Source organism: Dysidea avara, chromosome 5 (assembly GCF_963678975.1).
Source record: "Dysidea avara chromosome 5, odDysAvar1.4, whole genome shotgun sequence".
Taxonomy (NCBI): domain Eukaryota; kingdom Metazoa; phylum Porifera; class Demospongiae; order Dictyoceratida; family Dysideidae; genus Dysidea; species Dysidea avara.
The window spans coordinates 37,365,981-37,388,521 of record NC_089276.1 but is presented as its reverse complement, the minus strand read 5'-3'; the positions used below and the strand labels follow the sequence as shown (position 1 = coordinate 37,388,521).

The 22,541-nt window shown below is 37.6% G+C and overlaps 1 protein-coding gene across 6 annotated transcripts in view; it reads right to left on the bottom strand.

Annotated features, from left to right (window-relative positions):
- Positions 1–58: 58 nt before the first annotated feature.
- LOC136256024 (uncharacterized) overlaps positions 59–22,541 on the bottom strand; it is a 30,632-nt gene continuing 8,149 nt past the window's right edge. For 2 of the 6 annotated variants that reach the window (XM_066048935.1, XM_066048938.1), the window contains exon 5: positions 59–210. In XM_066048935.1, the coding sequence (XP_065905007.1) occupies positions 112–210 (99 nt within the window). In that variant the 3' untranslated portion in view covers positions 59–111. Of the gene's footprint in view, positions 211–310; positions 692–4,511; positions 4,580–22,541 lie in introns of all 6 variants that reach the window. The other 4 variants (XR_010701282.1, XR_010701284.1, XR_010701283.1 and 1 more) reach the window with 4 other exon arrangements.

The following is a 22,541-nucleotide window of genomic DNA, read 5'->3' as shown; positions in this document are numbered from 1 at the left end:
AATACACGGGAGGAAGCCATATACTAGTACCGCTTATCTTTTGTCGTTTTAAAATAATTATTATTGTGTTTTGTCACGTGACTCAAAAATTAAAATTCAACAATCACACATTTATGGGTCCAGTTGGTCAGACATTGTTGAGTAGTAATTGAGTGCTGATCTGAACAGTGGCTGAGGTAGGGAAGCTCTCTGTTCCATGTACATCGCGATCTACAGTGTATAGAAGAATGTACACAACCTAATAAAAATAATAATTGCTATACAATTACTCAAAATGTGATTAGCTAACATCAACATGCAGTGCACAAACTTGTATGGATACTGCATCCACTTAGCCATACACCTTGTAATTTCAGCTAGAGGTTGTACCACTGAGGAGCACCACAAGGCACATTGTGGTAGTTCTTGTGAGCTCCTGGTTGTATTATAGGTCAAACAATGGCTTGGTTCCCTTCAGTAGTTTAACAATAACACACACAGAAAGACAAAAAAAATATGCAGAACTGCATGATAATATCATTGTGTAAGAACAACTTGAAATTGTAGTTATGGCCAACCATTTCATCCATCAAGCCATACTGTGGATGAATTATTTCACATATCCTTTTATGTGTAGCAAATTAAATGTATTCACACAAACACATCAACTATTTCATTGCAAGTTTATGAGGCAGCCTAAAGTTTGATACAGCTAGGGAAAAGAAACAATGAATAAGTAACGACAGTTTAAGCTATACTAACAATGATTTGTACATGGATGAACGACATATACGGATAGTACAATCACTTGACAGTTGACCATAGTCCACACATGGAACAACAATTACTCTAAAACATCAACAAGGTACACTCCAAACATGACCAGTTATCATGCACAGTTGAGTATCATAACTGATTGTAGTGTAAACAACACATGACAACTACACCCTCGTTGTTTGCTTTACCAAAAACATCAATATTATAATATGTGACCGGATTTGCGAAAAGGTACCTTTTCCACACATTTTACATGCCAGCAAACAAAGTGATTTAACACTTGACTCCTTATACTGATTCACTTGCTCTTGGTATCAAAATGTAGCCATATACTTTAGCTGCTCTCATGGAAAATTCCAGGCAATTATAATCAAAGATAAAAAAGCTATGATACTTCAAAGTTCAAAAAATGGGTCAAATTTTGTGTGTGAAAAAGGTACCTTTTCGCAAATCCGGTCACATATAACTAAATAACAAACATCATGTAGTGGATAGTGGGCTATAAATGATGGGGTAATCAAATTGTGAGTCTACTGGCAAAACCACAAGTGTGGCTTATAGAGTAAAATAGTTTATTTGCTCGTGATAATTGTGATAGTGTATGCACACAGGCAAAAATTTACAGGCCTACAGAATACATTGGATAGTTATTCTAATCAGCCATAGTGCACTGCACGAGGAACACACAAGGTGTAAAGTACAATTATATGGTTATGATATGAAAACCAAACATGTCCTAATGTGAGCGACAGCATCCTCCTCCTCCTCTACCACACCACCACATCCCTTTGTATGGTCGGGCTTTTGTGAGAATGTTTATGTCATTGTGGTATTAAAAGTAGCTGCTACTCAGCTCTGTCATTCTCAGAGCATACAACCAATACTCAGTCAGGAGCTCTGGGAGGAGATGAAAAGGTCATGACAAGAAGGGTAGTGATAAAAGACTGAGAAGTAACCGGGACCTGCACTTAGTCTTTGAAGGATTCACATTCTTGCTTGGATAAAGTGTTTCAACAATTAGTTAAAAAGAGCTAACACAACACTGATATAGTCATTGATGTGGAGAAGCAACTTCCAGTACTTAATTACAATAGCCACGTCACTATTTCATTTAGTATACATCTCTATTATACCTTACCTCAGTTGCCAATATTGACAGGATTCTAGCAGGATAAATAATGAGGTCAAACACTTCACAAACCTTATATGGTTTAACTTGTCCCATTCATCGTAAGGGTAAAAAAAGGGACACATCTTTAGATTGGACTTGGAATGTATGTATAGTCTCAATTAGCAAACAGTGAACGCTTTGCGATAGAAAATCAGTAAAGGCTCGTTGTATGTACTGGCTGAATTTGGCAAATTATATATACTCTTTCCCTTTGGTACATCTTTCAAGTGGCCATTACAAGTATGAGCCAGTTCTAGCCTTACTTCTACATGACTACTTACTTACATCACAATCCAGGCCCAGCACTATGTCAACACAGTAGTCATCCACTGACTGTACATCACCATAGTAACCAACCATGTGGCTGAATTATTGGTAAAACATTAGAGGCCAGTGCAAATACTTGGGGATGAAATTCGTTAGTGGTCAACAAAAGGATTGCATTAAACAACACCAGGTTAATCAAAAAAATAAAAATGAAGCTAATACTATAATCACTACATATTATCATATCATACACCTTACACTGGATAACTTGTGATAGTTGATTAATAATAAGTGCTAACAAATTACCAAGTCTTGTATTAAGTTAGAAGCCACAATAAAGTATTAATTTCATTGGTAGTCTAACACACACAGACTGGTCATATGATAGCAGATAGTTGGTGGATCACTGATAGAATTATGGTCAGAAATAGCAACTTGATTTAGTCACTACACCTGTCACCAACTGAGCAGGAACACCTTAGACATTCACACATGAATGTAGTTAGTATGACTATTAGCTGACTAGTACATTTGTTCAATGAATTGTTAGACATAGACGATCACACTTGTGCTCCAAATTGGATATCATTGATTTAACAATAATCCGTTGATATTAAACATTGATGGGTAGTGAATAAGAATTTTAAATCCATTTAAAGGATTGCAGCTACCTTGTATCAACCTGGCTAATAGAACTAAAGGCTATATACATTACATCACTATAGTAATTATTGCTAACTTAAGTCTCACTCAGCAAGGGCTGTGACCAACTTTACATCCACAACTGTGACTGGAGTTTTTGAATATTTTACTACTAAATGATTATACTTTAATGACTTTAAATCATACCTGCTAATGTCACTACTTAAAGCCCTACAGTGGGACAGGAAATAGGACACAGGGTCTGGCACAACTGATGTCACTACACTACAGATGACATGAGAGTGAGGCCAGTGTCATCTGACCTACCACACACTATAACATACCATTAACCCCATCCACTAACAGAAACCATTGGGACATCACTCACTACTAATGACCACAGTGTGCTATAGAGCTATCGAACGATATTACACATCCTACATCTCCATATATGGTCTTGTACTTATTGTATATACAGAGCACCGGCAACTATCAGTTAGCTAATTGACAACTTGTTACTAGTCAATACTAACAAGATCACTTATAGTGAAGAGGACAATGAAGGAAAATGATTTTTATAAGTGACTGGTGTAAGGGTTCAAGACTTATTTGACCAACAATGTTGTCATGTACTAAACAATACCATTGTTATGTATACAATAACACTTAGCAACTATAACAGCCCATTTACACTAGCTATCCAGTTCAAACTAACTCAAATCAGAGCGATTTCCAAGTCACTGTAAACGCGTACCGTATCGAACCGAACCGTGTCGAACCGCTCTGAAATGGACCTGCTAGGGATGTGGGTCTGGTTTGAACTATATAGTTCACTCTACTCACCCAGTATAAACAGTTGCGAACCTGCAATTCGATTTGGCTCTATTAAGTGGGATAAAGATACGGAGAACTACAGCTAAAATGGTGACTGTAAAGACGAAATGAAGCAACAGCGAAGTATTTAGGGGACGATACGGAAGGACAGCCTCAAGCACAACAAAAGGACTCAAAAACAAACAGGTACGCATGTGAATGAACAGTTAACCGACTCCATAGAATTGAGAGGGTGTCGCCCAACACTGAAAACTTTATCGTGCCTACTAACCTTATGATAACAGAGCACACAAATCCTTTAACTCCATCAACAATCTCTACTTCGATGAAAATTATGATTGTGGGTTTAAGTTTTTTTGGTGATTGGAGCAGGTTTGGCCTTCGTAGTATAAACGGTGCTAAAAAATCGATCTGGATCGAACTGAATCGATCTCATCCAGAGCGAACTGTAGTGTAAACAGGCTGTTAGTAATGTTGTAACAATGTTGATGGTACATAAATTAACACCAGAAACAAGTGTCAATATTTCTCCAGCTAGCTATAAGTGAGCAACTGAATGAGTGGGTGGTATCTGGTACAGTAAATTTATAGCCATATAATATGTTGAGTGGCCTAGGTACAGTTTAGCTTTTAATGATATAATATCATGTCAGAGAAATATATGTCGTCATATAATATCAGTTACAGTAGAGATATCAGAGGTTCCTACAAAAAATATAAATAAGAAACCAACCTTGTTTTTGGTAGTATTGAACTGGTACATCAAGCCCTGACAGTATGTGATGTTAATTAATATGTGAGACTTTTGTCAAACTGCAGGATACAAAACGTATGCACTTACCATTGTATTTGTTTGTGTCCTGTGTCGATTCACATCGCATGTTATGGAATTGGACTCATCTGTCATAGTTATTACGAGTAGATAAAATAAAGAAAAACTAGTTTTCTGTACTAAAGTATAACTATTACACAGAAAGCAAGCAAATAGGGTCGTTTTGCTTGCTAAAAGTCTTACAGATATACACTACAAAACAGCCAGCAACATATAACAGCCAGCAACATATAACAGCCAGCAACATATAACAGCCAGCAACATATAACAGCCAGCAACATATAACAGCCAGCAACATATAACAGACAGCAACATATAACACCAACATTTGTACAACATCAGGTTATATGCTGTCTACTGAATGACAACGTAAATAAGGCTAGTCTTGTGTCCATTATACTGGTTTCATTTTCCTGAGTTGTTCCTCATATAAGATCACCTCTTCTTGTTAACATTAGCCACTAACAGGATGTAATTCATGTCTAGATGTTTTAACTTCAAAAGAACAAATTTCACTTTACCTATGAGGGAATTTTTTGCACTTGTAAATAAATTATTATATTGAGGTACTCAGAAATTAAATCACAAAAATCTGCAATGCTATTCATGAAATTCTACAGTACCTATAGTTCTACCATTTAGAGTGAGACTTTGAATATTAGCCACTAAGTTCATTCTGGGCACCAGAACTTAAATTGCTAATGCTTTAGTGTTGTGGTAAAAAAATACTATCGCAAGACTTGTATAGAGGTACCAGCATTTCTTGGTTTATAGCAGGCCGGCAGGCAGGGAATATTTCAGGAAATCCTTATTATTTGCGAGACACACAAACCATATATGGCACTTCTTGATATGGTCTCGTTTTCTCAAGTTCTTTCATGTTTCGGTAAAGCAAGCCAGTTTAACTGTGGACACAATAGTCTGCTAGTATACAAGATCTGAGTGTACCTACTGAACACAACACTGTTATACATGTGAAATTTAAAGTACAGACCCCCATATCAGCTCATGCCTTTATATGGATAACTATGCTAGTAAATTTATATGCTCTTTAAAAGTTAAACGGCAACACTAAGTTTAGCACTGTCCTTCTGTTCTCATCATATATACTTTATTGTATTATAATCTATGTACATTCCCCAGAGTACTTCATACTGGAATCTGAAGTTTAATCCATTTCATTTGAAATATACTAAGTACAAACTGAACACACACACACACACACACACGTGTACACACACACACACACACACACGTGTACACACACACACACACGTGTACACACACACACACACACACACACGTGCACACACACACACACACACACACACACACACACACACACACACACGTGCACACACACACGTGCACACACACACACACACACACACACACACACACACACACACACACACGTGCACACACACACACATACACACGTGCACACACACACACACACACACACGTGCACACACACACACACACACACGTGCACACACACACACACACACACACACACACGTGCACACATACACACACACACACGTGCACACACACACATGTACACACACGTGCACACACACACACACACATGTGTACACACACACACACACACACGTGCACACACACACATGTACACACACACACACACGTGCACACACACACACACGTGCACACACACACACACGTGCACACACACACACACACGTGCACACACACACACACACACACACACGTGCACACACACACACACACACACACACACACACACGTGCACACACACACACACACACACACACACACACACACACACGTGCACACACACACACGTGCACACACACACACGTGCACACACACACATGTGCACACACACACACACGTACACACACACACACACGTGCACACACACACATGTGCACACACACACACACGTACACACACACACACGTGCACACACACACACGTGCGTGCACACACACACACACACACACACACACACACACACCTACATGTAGTAGTGTCATGGAGTATCTAGTTCATGACACATACACACCTACATGTCTGCCAGTATTAACACTATCTTTATTTATGGACTATACACATAACTAGTGCAGACAAAACTCTTTCATGACTTCTGTGAAAATCATAAGTTATGCTTTTAACAAAGTCTCAGATACATATATAGTTTATAAACATGAAGTGTAGAAAGGAAAATAAAGAACCACTACATCAACAATAATGATAAATAACACAGGTGACACAAAATTTAAGACAATTATAGATTATGTGGGCGAGATCAAAGGAAAAGTGTACTTTAACTTTCAAAAAGTACACTTTAGGGCAAACAGTACTTTATTGTCCACAAAGAGTGCTTTATTCGTACAATAAAGCACTCTTTGCGGTGCAATAAAGCACTCTTTGTGGGCAATAAAGCATAGTTTCCCACATGCTTTAGTGCAGGCCAATAGCTCGCAGTGCTGTTGATATTCAGCTAGAAGTTGTATCACTGAGGAGCTCACAAGCACCACAAGGCAACTTGTGATGCTTGTGAGCTTCTGGTTGTATTATACGTCAAACAATGGCTTGGTTCCTTTGTGTCTTTTCTGGTGTTTGAATGCAGTGAATTAGCAAGCAACGACTTATGGAAGAACTCTGCAACACACGTCGCAATATGGACGACAAGATTACTTTGTCAATTGCCGACTTCAAGCGCGAGGTTACCTCTGTGCAGGAGAGAATTGCCAGGGATCTCAGTTGAACCGGTCATCCTACCAATTCCACAAGAAAGGAATGGAGATACAATACAACCTCAACACAGGAGTGCAGGATTCAATTTAGTCAGCCCAAAAGGAATTAGATCATCATGCTTAGTGGATACTGAAGAGAAGGAGTCACTGAAGAAAGCAGTGGATTACCTTGAGGAAGGTGCATTCACATTAAAAACACGTCAGAAGCACATACAAGTGGCTGACCGCTCCGACTATGGATGGGGGGCAGTTCATCACTATCAGCCTGACCCCCTGGCAGACAATAGTGATAACGAGAAGCAACTTCGTAGAGCGGAAAAGGATGCCAAGTGGGATTTTAAGGAGATAGAGATCTATAACAGAAGACCTAGAGGAGGAGGAAGCTGGGGTCAACCCCTACAGTTATGGCAGGCAATATTATGACTCCTGGGACACTGCTGGTTGCTAGCCAACAGTGAACAAAGAGATTTGGAGATTGTCATGGAGATTTTTACACAAAGAACCCTGAACAAGTTACTACTTGAGATGCAAAGGAATCTTATTAGCCATCACCCATTGAGTTTAGCTAAGGTGCTGCATCTAGAGGATCCATACTTCATATCCTCTTTATAGGAAGCAAGCCTCATCTCAGATTTTGGAATGGAGAATATAAAGCAGATTAATAATTGTGCTCTGCAAAATGAAGACTTCATAGACAAATTCATACTACTAATGATCTATACGTTTTGGCACAAGTGATGGAGGAATGTGAGCTTCACAGTGTTCAAATGTTAGGGAAGACAATAAAGGCAGATATTGAAGATCAACGTAGTGTAAGGAGAGAGGCACCACTACCACTCCCAAAAACTACTTATTCTTTAATGTCCCAGAGGCAGGCCAGGCAAAGGGTGTTGGGCCCATGTTTCACATGTGGTGGTCATTTGGAAAAAATATGCCCTGCCAAAGGTAGACAGTACCCTTTTTATCAGCACAGCGCTGATACAACATATGTTACTGCTGAGTCAAGCCAGTACAAGGTGTTGATAGCAGCATTGCTGAATCACACATTGATGAATGTATCACTGAGTTTGATGTACTTATAGTATAGAATGTGTACATAACCTACAAAGCACAATTGAGATTATGGATACCTTTGCGAGGCCTGATACCTTTAGATCTGAGAGTCAGGGTAATTCTGAGACACATGACCTTTCTAAGTTTTGGGAAGTTGAAGATGCTTCAGTACACTTCCAGCACAAGTGTCAGATAGGCTTACACAGATTATTAACTTTTGGTGTGAGATCTTACAAGCCCCTCCCCCCTATCATATATTGTATAGAGAATGGTTACTGTATACTGCCTAAATTTGTCCCTTCCTTTTATTCCCAGCAGAACCACAAATCCATGGAATTGTATAGTGAGTTTGTAAATGATGCAGTGCAGAAATTGATAACAAACTGATGTGTGATGAGAATAGAATCAATACCAGTAGTGTGTAGTCCCTTGGTAACCCACAAGGCAAGCTGTGCCTGGTCCTGAACCTGACATACCTGAACCAGTTTCTGTATGTCTTGAGTTTTAAATGAGGACCTGCGCTAATGTTTGAACAAGGCCAGTACCTGTTTAAGTTTGATTTGAAGTCTGGGTACCATCATGTTGATGTATGGCATGGGAAATATCAGTTCCTTGAATTCCGCTGGGATATCTGGATGGTCAGTGTTGGGCAAGTTACTTTGTAAAAGTAACTAGTTACATATTACTTGCAACTGAACTATTTAGTTACAGTTATATATTACCCATAAAATAAAGTAACTGTAATAATATTACATATTATATTACTTTGTGTCCACAGCCTTAAGCTGTCACGTGTGAAACTACCACCTTATCACGTGACATGATTGCGTTGTTGGACAATATGTAAATTTTGGTTATAAGTAAGAAGCTGGTGAATAAGCTTCATTCAGTAGGCCTCGTTACTTCGTTGTGGCTAGGCATTACTCAGAGGATAACTAACGAGATTAGTAACTTCGTTACTTTTAGTAATAATATTATGCAATATTAGACTCGTTACAGTAACTATATTACTTAGGTAACGCGTTACATTTGTAAGTAAAGTAGCTTGCCTTATATTACCTGTTTTTATAGCGTATTTCGTTATATTACTTTGTTACCACAAAAGTAATAATATTACGTAACGCGTTACTCCCAACACTGTGGATGGTATAGTGAATTATTATTTAGACTCCATTTAGGCTGTTTTAGGTGGGTAATAAATCTCATATACTCCACCTTGTTTTCTAATATACTCCACGCCTTCAGGCACAATATAACGCATGCTCAAAATCTAAGTTTATATCGCTATACATTGTTCACGTGCAGTGATTTAACGAACGCCATTATTTTGTCACGTGAGGACGCATAGTTGCCATGGCGCTAGTATTATTGCAAGAAAACCAGTCGCTTTTGCCGAGCCTACAGCAGAAACAGCCGTGGATACGTGAAATAGAGTCTAAAGCAGCTATATGGGCACAATGTGGAGTCTATGAAATTTATAAACCCTCAGGCCCTTAGTAGTGCCCTCGCTTATCTCGTGCACTGCAACCTGGGCCTTCGGGTTTATAAATTTCATAGACTCCACATTGTACCCGTATAACTACTATTTAGGTCTTCCCATTTGGGTTGTCCACAGCCTGCTACCTTTTTACTAAGTTAATGAGACCTCTGGTAAGATGCTGGTGCAGCAGAGGCTTGAAAGAAGTTATTTATTTGGATGATGGGATGATAGCAGTAAAAGGAGCAGTAGAAGCAACAAAAGAGTTAAACAGGATTATAAAAGGCTGGGTTTATTGTTAACATAGAAAAATCCGCCTGGGAACCATCCCAAAGAGTAGAATGACGTGGGTTTTACCATTAGGTAAGTTCTTGGTACTCTCCAATTCTTTTTTTCTATTGGTCACAGCAGAAGGCTGATATGTATAGCCATATGTTCTAATTGTTTATTGATCACAGCAAGAGGCTGTTGTGTATGACCTGTATAGATGTAAAAAAGGCTATTCCAAGAGGGGTGAGAACTGTTAACGCCTCAAGCTTGCAATTGCTATAGTGTGTGTGTGAGCTGGTTTGCTGAGAGAAGGATGAGCTGGAAGCTTAGATGAGCTGGAAGCTTAGATGAGCTGGAGAATCCCGAGCTGAAGGACCTGGCTGGTCGATTCCCTGACACCATCTTGCACAGTCATGCGGACAGTAGTCAGAAAGTATCTTCATGTGTACCAGAGATGATGAAAGTCGTTGGCAGTTTCCAAACAGCTCCCAGCTATTCCAGCAAAGCCTCACCACTTCGTTTTATACCTACAGCATCTCTAAATGTATTCAATAGTTATAGCCAAACAGTGGTGGTGGTACAAACCCAGCATAGTAAAATTGTAAGTGTACATGCATCAGGTGTAAAAGTAGTGGGAGTTGTAGTTTTATGCAGAGAGAGACAAAAATAAAAATCAAGAAACACATGATAAAATCATTGTATAATTGTATAGTCTCTGTAGCCCACTATTGTGCGGCAAGCCATACTGTGGATGAAATATTTCACTTACCTAATAGTGTAGCAAATTAAATTAATTCACATAAACACATCAGACATTTCTAGAGGTGTACCGATATGGGTTTTTGGCATGTACCGATATCCGATATTGGTGCCACCAAAAGAGGCCAATAACCGATAGTCAATCCGATATTTGCATTATAGTTAAAAGTGTACATTTACCTACCCTACAACAACATGTGCATGTATTCATTGCTATACTCTGCCTGTGGTGGTACACAGCTTGGGTTTCTATTTTGCAATCCAGACAATTAGGCACCCACAAACATTTTTATGTATACTACCATGAAGCCTTATATGGATATTTCTGCATTCTAATGATTTGTGAGAACGCTGGTACTGTGACAGCAAGTTTCCTTGGTTATCCTGTGACCTTTCTTTTTATTACAAGGTAGCTACTCTATAACTGCTTCATTTATAAAGACTGTGTCTGTGATAAGCTTTCCAGCAACAGACAGTAGAATCACGTGTATTTATATGGCTTCTCGTAGCGTAGCGCTTGTTTCAGAGTGAACAATAAGCCACTGGAGAGCCACATGAATAATGTAGAAAACCAATGCACAATCCGTTTATGTACAAACTATTGCTACTGTATAAATATCGGTAGCGATATCGGTCCTCCTGCTGTTCTGTACCGATACCGATATTGGTAAAAATTGCCATATTGGTGGCCGATATTATAGCCGATCCGATTATCGGTACACCTCTAGACATTTCATTGACAGTTTTTGAGTTTGATGCAGGTAGTGAAAAGAAACTAAGTAACGACTGTCAGAGTTATGTTGACAACAATTTGTGTATGACATAAAGGATAATACAGTCACCTGACAGTCGACTACACATGGAACAACGATTACTCTAAAACATCAACAAGGTACACTACAAACATGACCAGCTATCATGCACAGTTGAGTGTAGTGTAAACAACACATGACAACTACACCTTCGTTGTTTACTTTGATTATCACACCAAAGACATCAATAACTTATAAACATACTGTACAGTAGCTAGTGGGCTGTAGTGAAGGGATAATGAAATTATGAGTCTACAAAACCACATGTGTGGCTTAGAGTAAATCAGATGATTCAACGTTAGATGAATTATACATTACAGATAACACGTCTTAAAGAATGGCACTTTCTTGATGGTTTATTTAACGTGTATCGTCAATTAATCAGTTTCCTTGTTGCATGGGAAAAATTGATATGTTTGTCATGTACATACCTGTAACTTCAAAGCTTTCATCTTTGTAACAATTTGTACCTGATATTATCTTAGTTCCCATAGTTTACTGACTATACTGAATACACACATCAAAACAGAACGAATAGACAATCATTGGATACATGTTCACTGATTTGAAGAATGATATGTCTGTTGAGAATGAAACTAGTAAAAGAGAACTGTGATGATACATTACAATGAGATGTACAAAGCATAGATTCAAATGATGTCATTATTAAAAATTGCATATCTGAACTTTAGTTATCATATAACAGGTAAGTTTGGCAGAAGGAAACTTGAAATTTGCTGTGGTAGGACTTTGGAGTGGAAAAGTTTGGCAAATTTTTAAGGTGAAACACAATAAAGCTTACAGCATTATGTACTAAGTAGCATAATGATGGTCATATGTCGACTAGGTGAATGTATAGTATTGTATGGGACAAGCTTTTTCTGTAACTATTACAAGTTGGTCTTCTTTTGCACGGATAAATCATGAATTGACCAAATGTCACAACTACATGTGTTAAGTACCCATGGTGCACAGAGGATCGTATGTACATTCAGTTTGTTGTATTCTTACATATTTCTGAATCAGCTGTGTACCTGCTTGCTTGTGTGGTTTGAAGGTGAAAGTAACGACAAGTGTACACTTAGCTATACATTCACATAAGTATTTATGATAATAAATACATTACTATAAGAATTGTAAAGTAGATGTCTTAAGACATTTTCCAACTATGTAGCTCTTGAAATTACTTAGCACCGTATGAATCACATTTGTGACGTGTAGTTACCACTGATTAATCGGTTTCCTTGTTGCCACAGAAGAGAAGAAAAAACAAAATTTTTTAAAGTCAAAACAATGAATGTTTTACCATGCACGTACATTCAGAGAGCTTTCATCTTTGTAACAATTTGTACCTGTTGTTATTTTAGTTCCTATTGTTCACCGAGTACACATATCAAAACAGACAATCACTGCTACACTATGGGATACTCGTTCACTGATTAGTACACATGCCGGAGAATATTATCACAGGGCACAACAAACAATCGGCTATTAGCAATGAAGTCATATAACTATCATTGTTACTTTAAAATGACAGTTTACAGCAGGAATGATTACTTTGAGGTAATTAGTTTCCTGATAAATATTTTAAAAACAATTTTTGAACGAATGAAAAACAAATATTCATACTAATAGTTTCATTAATCATTACAGACCTTGAGACAAAAAACACAATTTGTGTATAATCCTCTGTACACCATGGATAAGTGTGCGTTAATAAGGGAATGATGTATGGTGTGGGAGAGAAATCTTGTGTTGGCTTAGTCTTTCAATAATATAAATAATAAATAAGTAGAAGAAAAATTAAGAATTTTAAGTTGGATTGGGAATTAAAAGCACAAAAAGGAGAAACTTTTCTTTTAATAACACAATTACGTACGTCATTTGTTTTAAGGATAGTAACCTCATATTAGGATGTTTTTTTGATTATTGAATCCACATATACTGCAGATGGCACCAGGCATGCCATAAATTAATTTCACGTCTGAGCACGGGCCCCAACAATCAAATACTGAAAGTGAAGTGGCCATTGTTTCATGTTTCACCCATTACACAGCATTACAAACAAAGAACAGTCCAAGAAGTGACTCTGCAATCAATCCACTTGCGATGGAAAATACAGGCATTTAGCATAACTATAATATTACAGTCAACACTGCTGCACAGCCGTAGGGAAGCCATATTGCACCACCGTGACTTGACACCTTGTGTGGTCAGCAAAAAGAACTGGAACACAAAGGAGAACAAAGGTCAGTCCATGATGAGTGCATTGTACATAGTGCAGTTGGTGAAAAAGTACATCTCAGGATGAAGCAATGTCGAACAGTGAAGAAATCAAGCCCGTAGCCCTACCCATTGTCGAGTCACGCTTGGCTGGAGCAGTCAGCTGGCAGAAAATTCAATTTTTTTTTAGAAACTTGCATTTCACAGAAACTTGCTGGAAAGGTTTGGGACCATTTTTGGGCTTGGTCATGCCTAACCTACTGCCAAGCTGTTGTGAAGGAAAAGTGAGGCAGGTTCTGGGTGATATTTTTGAGCAAGAAAGCTCAAACCTCCATGATTCCTACCGAATATTAATTACCATTATACTGTACAATAAATAAAGTCATTGTAGGTTTACACTGATTGTTTCAAACAATTGTCTACTATTCGTTCTCCTTAACCTTGGTACCTACATGTTTATCCAAATTGAAAGCAGTGGCACCATTGAAAGGCTAAGCCAGCACAATGGTTTCTTCCCCATGCCATCATTCCCATTAACATATGCACATGTACCCATGATGCACAGAGGATCGTACACACACTGTGCTTTTTTCCATTCATTCTTATGTTCAGCTACATACGTACATGTTTAACAAGGTCAGGAAATTCACTATGTGCAACAATATGGCCCCAATACAGTACATACCGAGCATTACTAATTATATAAAGTATAAAGTAGTGATTTCTTAAGACACTTCGCATTATTAGCTCTTGAATTTTTTTTTATTTGCATCTTACGAAGCCATGAGTGATTAGTAGTTACATTAATTAATTGGTTTCCCTATTGCACGGAAGAAAAACAAAACTTGATACATTTGTTACGTCAAAATAATGAATGTTTTATCACATTCAAAGCTTTCATCTCTGTAACAATTTGTACCGGTTGTTATCTTAGTCCCTATTATTCACTATATTGTATAATACCATCCTTGTCATCAAAATAGTTCCATGTATCCATGGTGCACAGAGAAATAGAGGAAAGTCTATTCTGTGTTTCCATTTATTCTTATTGCAGCGGCCACCTGGTCAAGAAGTTTAGCCTGAAAGTGACGGTAATGGCCAAGATTTGCAGAAGTTGTGAACATGTTCTTTACCTTATTACATATGTAAGATAATACGGCAATAATACTGAAGGTTTGTACATGAGCAAAGATTAGTTATATGAATGATATGTTGTGTTTTGGTATTTTGTAGGTAGAGAAGAATGAGCAAATTTGAGCAAGATTGTGGCTAGTAAATATGTAGCTAGCTATGTATTTCTGACACACTTCACAAATAATTGCAATGAATCCATGTGTGCATGAAATGATGTAATTTTAGCAATGACACTTGGTTGATTAAAAACTGTGCAGTGTTGATCTATTTGAGTACCACTACTACTTTGAATGTCTTGTTGGGGATTAGCATTGTAAACTGCTCTTCACTGTTGTAATGTGTTGTGATCTCTTTTGTGCCTGTCGTGCCATTGTCTTGTAGCTCCGGCATTTCTGTTTGTCTGTTACGTCTGTCGCATTCCCTTCTTCTTGCTCTTCTCAATTCTGCTTCTTCTGGTGCTTCTCTTTCCATTCACAATCTATTAATAAGCTCTCTGTGATGGTGACGGAGCAATTCAGCTCTATCATCCACGTCGTCCATTTGGATGATGCACAAAAAGATAAGGAATATTGAGTGATCTACGAGACTCTCACTAGTGTTGCAAATTTTGTAACACTGTCGAGCATATGTACAACCAAATATGGAAAGATTTACATGACTCTAACTAGTGCCAGAAATCCATGACACTGTCAAATGCATATGTATAACCAAATATGGCATGATTTACAAGACTCTTGTCTGGTTAGTGCCTGAAATCTGTGACACTGTTGAATGTATGTACGAGATTCTCGCTAGTGTGGGGCTCGTTCAGGCTCCCCAATGAATTAGGAATCCCCAAAAATGATGCAAGCCTCTAAAATTCCACCTCTAAAAACCATCATACGTAGAACACCTTATACAATGAAAAGCAAGAGTGTTGGTATTACTAACAACAGGGCCAGCAATAAAAATAATAAAATGCTTACAGAAAATGAATACTGCCTTAAAACCAACCAAACTGTAATTTTTAGTCTGCTTGCCTTCTCACCTGTTTCAACAGTAAGGATAAAAGGCATCATACGTATTGACCACTACATCAAGAGTTCATAATATAAATTATGAACTCTTGACTGTATTATGCCACAATGACAGTAGCATGTGCTTTTTGGAGGTTCAATGACTGCCTGACCTCTGTGCCTTGCTTTTCGGTTCAAATGTGGATCCAGGATAGGTCCCCTTCTTTTTTTGTGGAGGAGCCATACTCCTTTTGATTTAATTATTCATTGTCAGGCCAAAATCGATTTATCACTCAAAAATATGCTTATTAACTCACTTGTCAAACTATCAACCCAGTACCTTGGTATGGCTCTATTAACAAGTTGATGTTGTGATACTTCTAAAAACCAGGTGCCATGCAGATACTAGCTAAATAGGCAATTAACCATGTATAGTAAATAAATTTATATTGGTATTTGTTCGTGATAATCATGATGTTGAGGCAAAAATTCTATTATCACACAGTCCTAGAGAATAACTGACCATGACTGTATATCCATATAAGGTATCTGATAGTTATTCTAATCAGCCACAGTGAATTGCAAAAAAAAGAACACAAGGTGTATATCAGCTATGCTTATGATATGAAGTGACCTACACAAACCAAACATGTCTTAATGTGAGCCACAGTATCCTCCTCCTCCTCCTCCTCAACCACACCACCACATCCCTGACTCATTATAGTACCATATATGGTCAGACTTTTATCTGAATGGTCAATGGAATTATGTAGACTTTTTTACAAAAAAATCTGATTTTAGTAAAAGTTTTGGCTATCATATTCAGAGCATACAACCAACACACAATAGACTCAGTCATTACCTGTATGATCTCTGGGAAAGGTCATGGAAAGAAGGATAGTGATAAAACAATGGTGGTACATCGAGAAGCAACTGGGACCTACACATAGTTTTATTCACTCTTCAAACACTGAAAGTTTTGCAATAGAAAATCCACTTTGGAGTTGTATCAAAGTGTAGAACAAACAATTCTAATGAGCAATATTTCGCTAAATTCAGCCATCACTATACAATGATCATTTGTATTAATTTATCTATTACAAGTATGAGCCACTTCCAGCCTAAATATTACTTCTACATGACAAGTTACGTTACAACCCAGTACTTCATCAACAGTCATCTGTTTTGCTGAACATCACCATAGTAACCAACCATGTGACTGAATTAATTGGTAATGCATTAGAGGCCAGTGCAAATACTTGGAAGAAATGTGATTTGTTAATGGTCAACAAAAGGATTACATTAGTGACACCAGGTTTATAAATGAAGCTATTACAGATGGGCCTATCACTAAGCATTATTATATATACACACCTTACACTGGATAACTTGTGATAGTTGACAATATTAGAAGCCACAATAAAGTGTTAATTTCATTGGTAGACTAACACACACATACACACACTGGTCATATGATAGGAACCCATTGGTGGATCATTGATGGAACTTGATTTAGTCGCTACACCTGTCACCAACTGTACAATAACACGTTAGACATTCACACATGAATGTAGTTATGTAGTACGATTAGGGGTAGGTAAAAACAGTGGATCCAGGGACCAAGGACCTGGGTACCCATGGGTATCCAACTCTTCTTGGAATTTTATACACTTCACAATATTACGTACTAGGTACCTCTACAAGTAGTCTTACATGGCCAATTCACTTTTTCCTCATCACGTGGTGTCTCACAGAATGTTAAACCATAAGCGCTTCTGAAAAAGAAACTGACTATTTATAGGCCACTCGCCTGCTGTACAATGAGCATACTAGTCTATTATGTCATCTAGCTACTAAAGTTTAGAAACATTGTGCAAACAAATATTCCAGGAAATGGCTCATTTACAGGTTTACTAAATCACTTAGTCACCTGACATGCTCACTTAGTCACCCACCCTCAAGCAATTTTGTACATGATAAATAATTACAATACAAAAGGCACACCGCAGTACTTGATAATACTGTACTACTCTTCTTCTCCGTGTTCTGCAAATAATTCTTGACAAATAGTAGACGTATCTACTGTAGCTCTAGCCGTTACTCTGGTTACCAGTCGAATAATTATTTTTGTGGGCGCTGTAAGGACTTCAGGAAGAAACCGTTCTGCTGTTCTGCATTGCTCTTTCACCCCACACTCATGCTCTGGCTATAATGGTACATACTTTAAACCATAGTCTAAATAAATTAGACACCACGACCAATGGGAACTAAGCGATTCAGCACCCTCACTGCGCTAGGGACGCTACAGCCTAGAGCCATCAGGGTACTAAATCACTTAGTTCCCTTGGTCTTGGTGTCTAACTATTATTTAGTACTACCTAAGCAAGTTTTAGTCTAGCAGCTTGACGGCCAAACTTCATACATCATGGTGTTTCTAAATTTTAGTAGGTCTGGTACAACTGATGTCACTACACTACAGAGGACATGAGAGTGAGGCCAGTGTCTTCTGACCTACCACACACTAGAACATATCATTAACCCCATCCACTAACAGAAGCCATGGGGACATCACTCACACCAGTGAGCTAATGTGCCAGAGAGAACCAATCATTACCTATTGACCAATTAATAAATCATATAAATGTCCTACATCTCCATATATGGTTCTGTACCTATTATACTGCAGATTGATTGCATGTGCATTTTTATAAGTGACTGGTGTAAGGGTTCAAGTCTTATTTGACCAACAATGGTGTCATGTACTAAACAGTACTCTAGTTACTGTTGTAGAAACAAAACTTGACAACTATAAGTGATTGTTGACAGCACAGAAACTAGTGTAAACATTTCTCTAGCTAGCTATAAGTGATGTCTTCTATAGTAACTGAATGAGTGGGTGGATACAGAGCAATATCTGGTACAGTAAATTTGGATATAAAATCAGTTACAGTAGAGATATCAGAGGTTTACACTTTTCAGCTCCGCATTTTGGTAGTATTGAAAAGCCCTGAAAGTTTGATGTCGATACTTGAGGCTTCTGTCAAACTGTAGGATGCAAAACGTATATGCAATATACACGTACCTTTGTCTTTCATTGTGTCCTGTGTCTAGTGCAAAGGTGTTGAATGGCATTGCATGATATGGAATTGGACTCGTCACCACATTACAGCTATTACAAAGTGAGTGGATATGAAAGCTCCTCTGTAGTTAAACATGACTATTACACAGAAAGTAAGCAAATGGGGTCGTTTTGCTTGATGGTAGTTACTTAGCACTTGGAGCACACTTACAGATATATCCTATATAGGATTTTATTAAAATAATTAAAATAAACACAACAAAACAGCCACTTTTTAGGATCACAAAATACAACACTAACATTTGTACAACATCAGGTTATATGCTGTCTACTGAATGACAACATTGTTGGACAATAAGGCTAGTCTTGTGCCCATTATACTGGTTTCATTTTCCTGAGTTGTTCCTCATATAAGATCACCTCTTCTTGTTAACATTAGCCACTAACAGGATGTAATTCATGTCTAATTGAAAAGAATGGGTTTTTTTTTCTTTATAAGAACACTATACCTATGAGGAAATCTTTTTTGCATTTGTTATTACATCGAGGTACTCAGAAATTAAATTACAAAAATCTGCAGTGCTATTCATGAAATTCTACACTACCACTAGAGTGAGACTTTGAATTTTAACCACTAGGACCATTCTGGACACCAAAACTGAAATTCAGTGTTGTGATATAAAAATGTTATCGCACAACTTGTATAGAGGTACAGCAATTCTTGGTAATGTAACAGGAAGGTAGGGAGGGAACCTTGTTCTCATAATATCACCACTCACAAACCATGTATGGCACTTCTAATTAAGGTTTCACTATATCTAGTTCTTGTGAAGCAAGCCTGGGGACACAACGGTCTGCTAGCACGCAAGATCCGAGGGCACCACCGAGTATAGCACTGTCTCATCATATAATTTATTGTACTGCAGTGTTCTGTGTGCATCTATGTAGTATTTTATACTGGAATTTGAAGTTTAAATTGGATCCATTTCATTTGAAACATACTATGAACACACACACACTACATGTAGTGGAGCATTTAGTTCATGACACACATACGTACACAAATACATGTCTACCAATTTATGGACTATACAAATAACCTGCGCAGACAAAAACTCTTTCATGGCTTCTGTGAAAATCATAAGTTATGCTTTTAACAAAGTCTCAGATATCAAACAGCTATATAAAATTTATAAACATGTATTGTGTAAAAAGAGCCTCAGTGAGGATAATATTGATAACACAGATGACACAAAATTTAATTAGTTCTATTCATCATCTACCTTGAATTGGCTAAAGAAATTGTCCTATTTTTCTTGAGCAACACCAGTTTCCTCCCACTCACACTTACTGATGTTTACATCCCTGTTTAAATCATATGGCATTGTGCATGACTTTGTAGTGCTGTGTGCAGCATTGTAGCATAATGTTGGCAATAAATACTGAGCTTAGTCTCTGGTGGTAATCAACAAAGCAGGTTATGTTCACACTTCACATGATTGTTGTGTGATGTGATCTGTGGGGAAATTCTGTACAAGCAGTTACAGCTATAGGCCAGAACAAGAAGGATCACTGGGGGTATTTCAAAAAAATAATACAATTTTGTTTTTTGTATCTTATGAAACCACGTTTGTGATTAGTAGTTACATTTATTAATTGGTTTCCCTATTGCACGGAAGAAAAATAAAACTTGATACGTTTGTTAAGTTGAGTTTTATCACATTCAAAGCTTTCATCTCTGTAACAATTTGTACCTGTTGTTATCTTAGTCCCTATTGTTCACTATATTGTATAACACCATCCTTACATGTGAACACGATTAATATCACTCCTCCTAGTGGAGGTTTCTTCTGTGTAGACTATAGAGCTGCTGGAGCATACACCATGCCATTGACTACTGATTAAGAGTATTTACTTTACTGAAATAGACCAGTCACCCTTCACTGGTCTAGCACAATAGTTGTTAACATACTTGATCAATTTAGCATGTCATTTCACAAATGAAGGAGTTGAGGTTTTACTAAACATAAGTTAAGGTAATGTAGAGCTGATTGAAATCATATAGGTGTAAATTACATCTACCACCCTACCTAGTCCAACACAGTTATATACTACAGGTTAACACAACAGGGTGATATGTAAAGGTTGGACCTTTAGTGGGAAAGAAAGATTGAAATCGGCAGCAAACTTTATGATTTGTGACCCACTGAGCAAAACTGGCTGTTTTCACAAAATTCTATTTTGAAATATAAACCATTGAAATAAACTGGATAAAAATACGTATGCTACATAAAAAATTGTACATCGCATCAGTATGCACTGAAAAAAGCTTAAATCAATAAAACCTATACATCATTACAATCGCCTTACATGGGGAGTAGGAAACTATTTGTTTCGTGTTTGTACAGTGGAATTATGGCCTCTTATTTACGATGCGGTAGAAATATAGTTTACCGTCATCATTTCACCGTTGAAATGGTCTTTTTCTTGTCTGCATGGAAATGTACAGGGAAAACACTAGACTTTGGTCGATTTGCCAGTTCATGGAGAACAGACTGAGTGTCTTTGTAGCTTGTTTCAATTGTGAGTTATGATTGATCAAGTAAGCTCCTGTAATTTATTTGTTGCTGTACAAATCAAACTTTTTCCTGTGTGTAGTGCTATAAGTTCAAGACTACTGACACAAAAGACTGAAACTTTGGCTGTCCACTCCTTTGTTACTATAGATAACAAAGAAGCGATAAAATGGAATTCAAAGAATGTGCGAAAATGACCGGTCTTTGCTCAGCAGGTCACATTTAAAACTCCAAGAAATACTATTTTCTTGATTACTTAAGTCAGTAAGATATCAACATCCTCATCATACAATTGCTACAATTGTTTGCAAGATAATAAACACAATGGAGCAGTAAGGAAGTGGGGGTTTGTAAATCTTCCAAACTCAAGATTGTATAATTTTCATTAAACAACATCTATGGTATATATGTGGGAACATGTGTATGTAACAGTGTATCAGAATATTGTATTAGAACTACAAGGGTATTACTACTTATTTCATGTGCTATTCAACTCTATAACAGTTTGTGAGAGTACATAATAGCAATTTGTAAGAATGAAACAGTAACAGAAATTAGTTGTTGCTCAAACACTTGTAGCTAGCTACATATACAGCAATAATGGGATGGGATACATCAGTCAGGATAAATAGAAAATGAGATGCAACATAACCAGTTCTCAAACTAGGAGCATGTCCACAGCCAGACATTGTTGAATTGGACATGGCTTCATTTCACAAAATCAGGTGTTTAAATGACATTTCTTACCTACATATAGACAAGCAAGACTCATGCTACACTCATGTGAAGAGCAAATAAAGGCTGTATCATAGTGTTGAGTAGCTGCTATAGTCTGATGTGTTCCTTGTTTCTTGTTAATATTCTTGTTACAAGGGCCAGCTGCTCAAACATTAAGTAGTGCTGTGAAGCCCTTC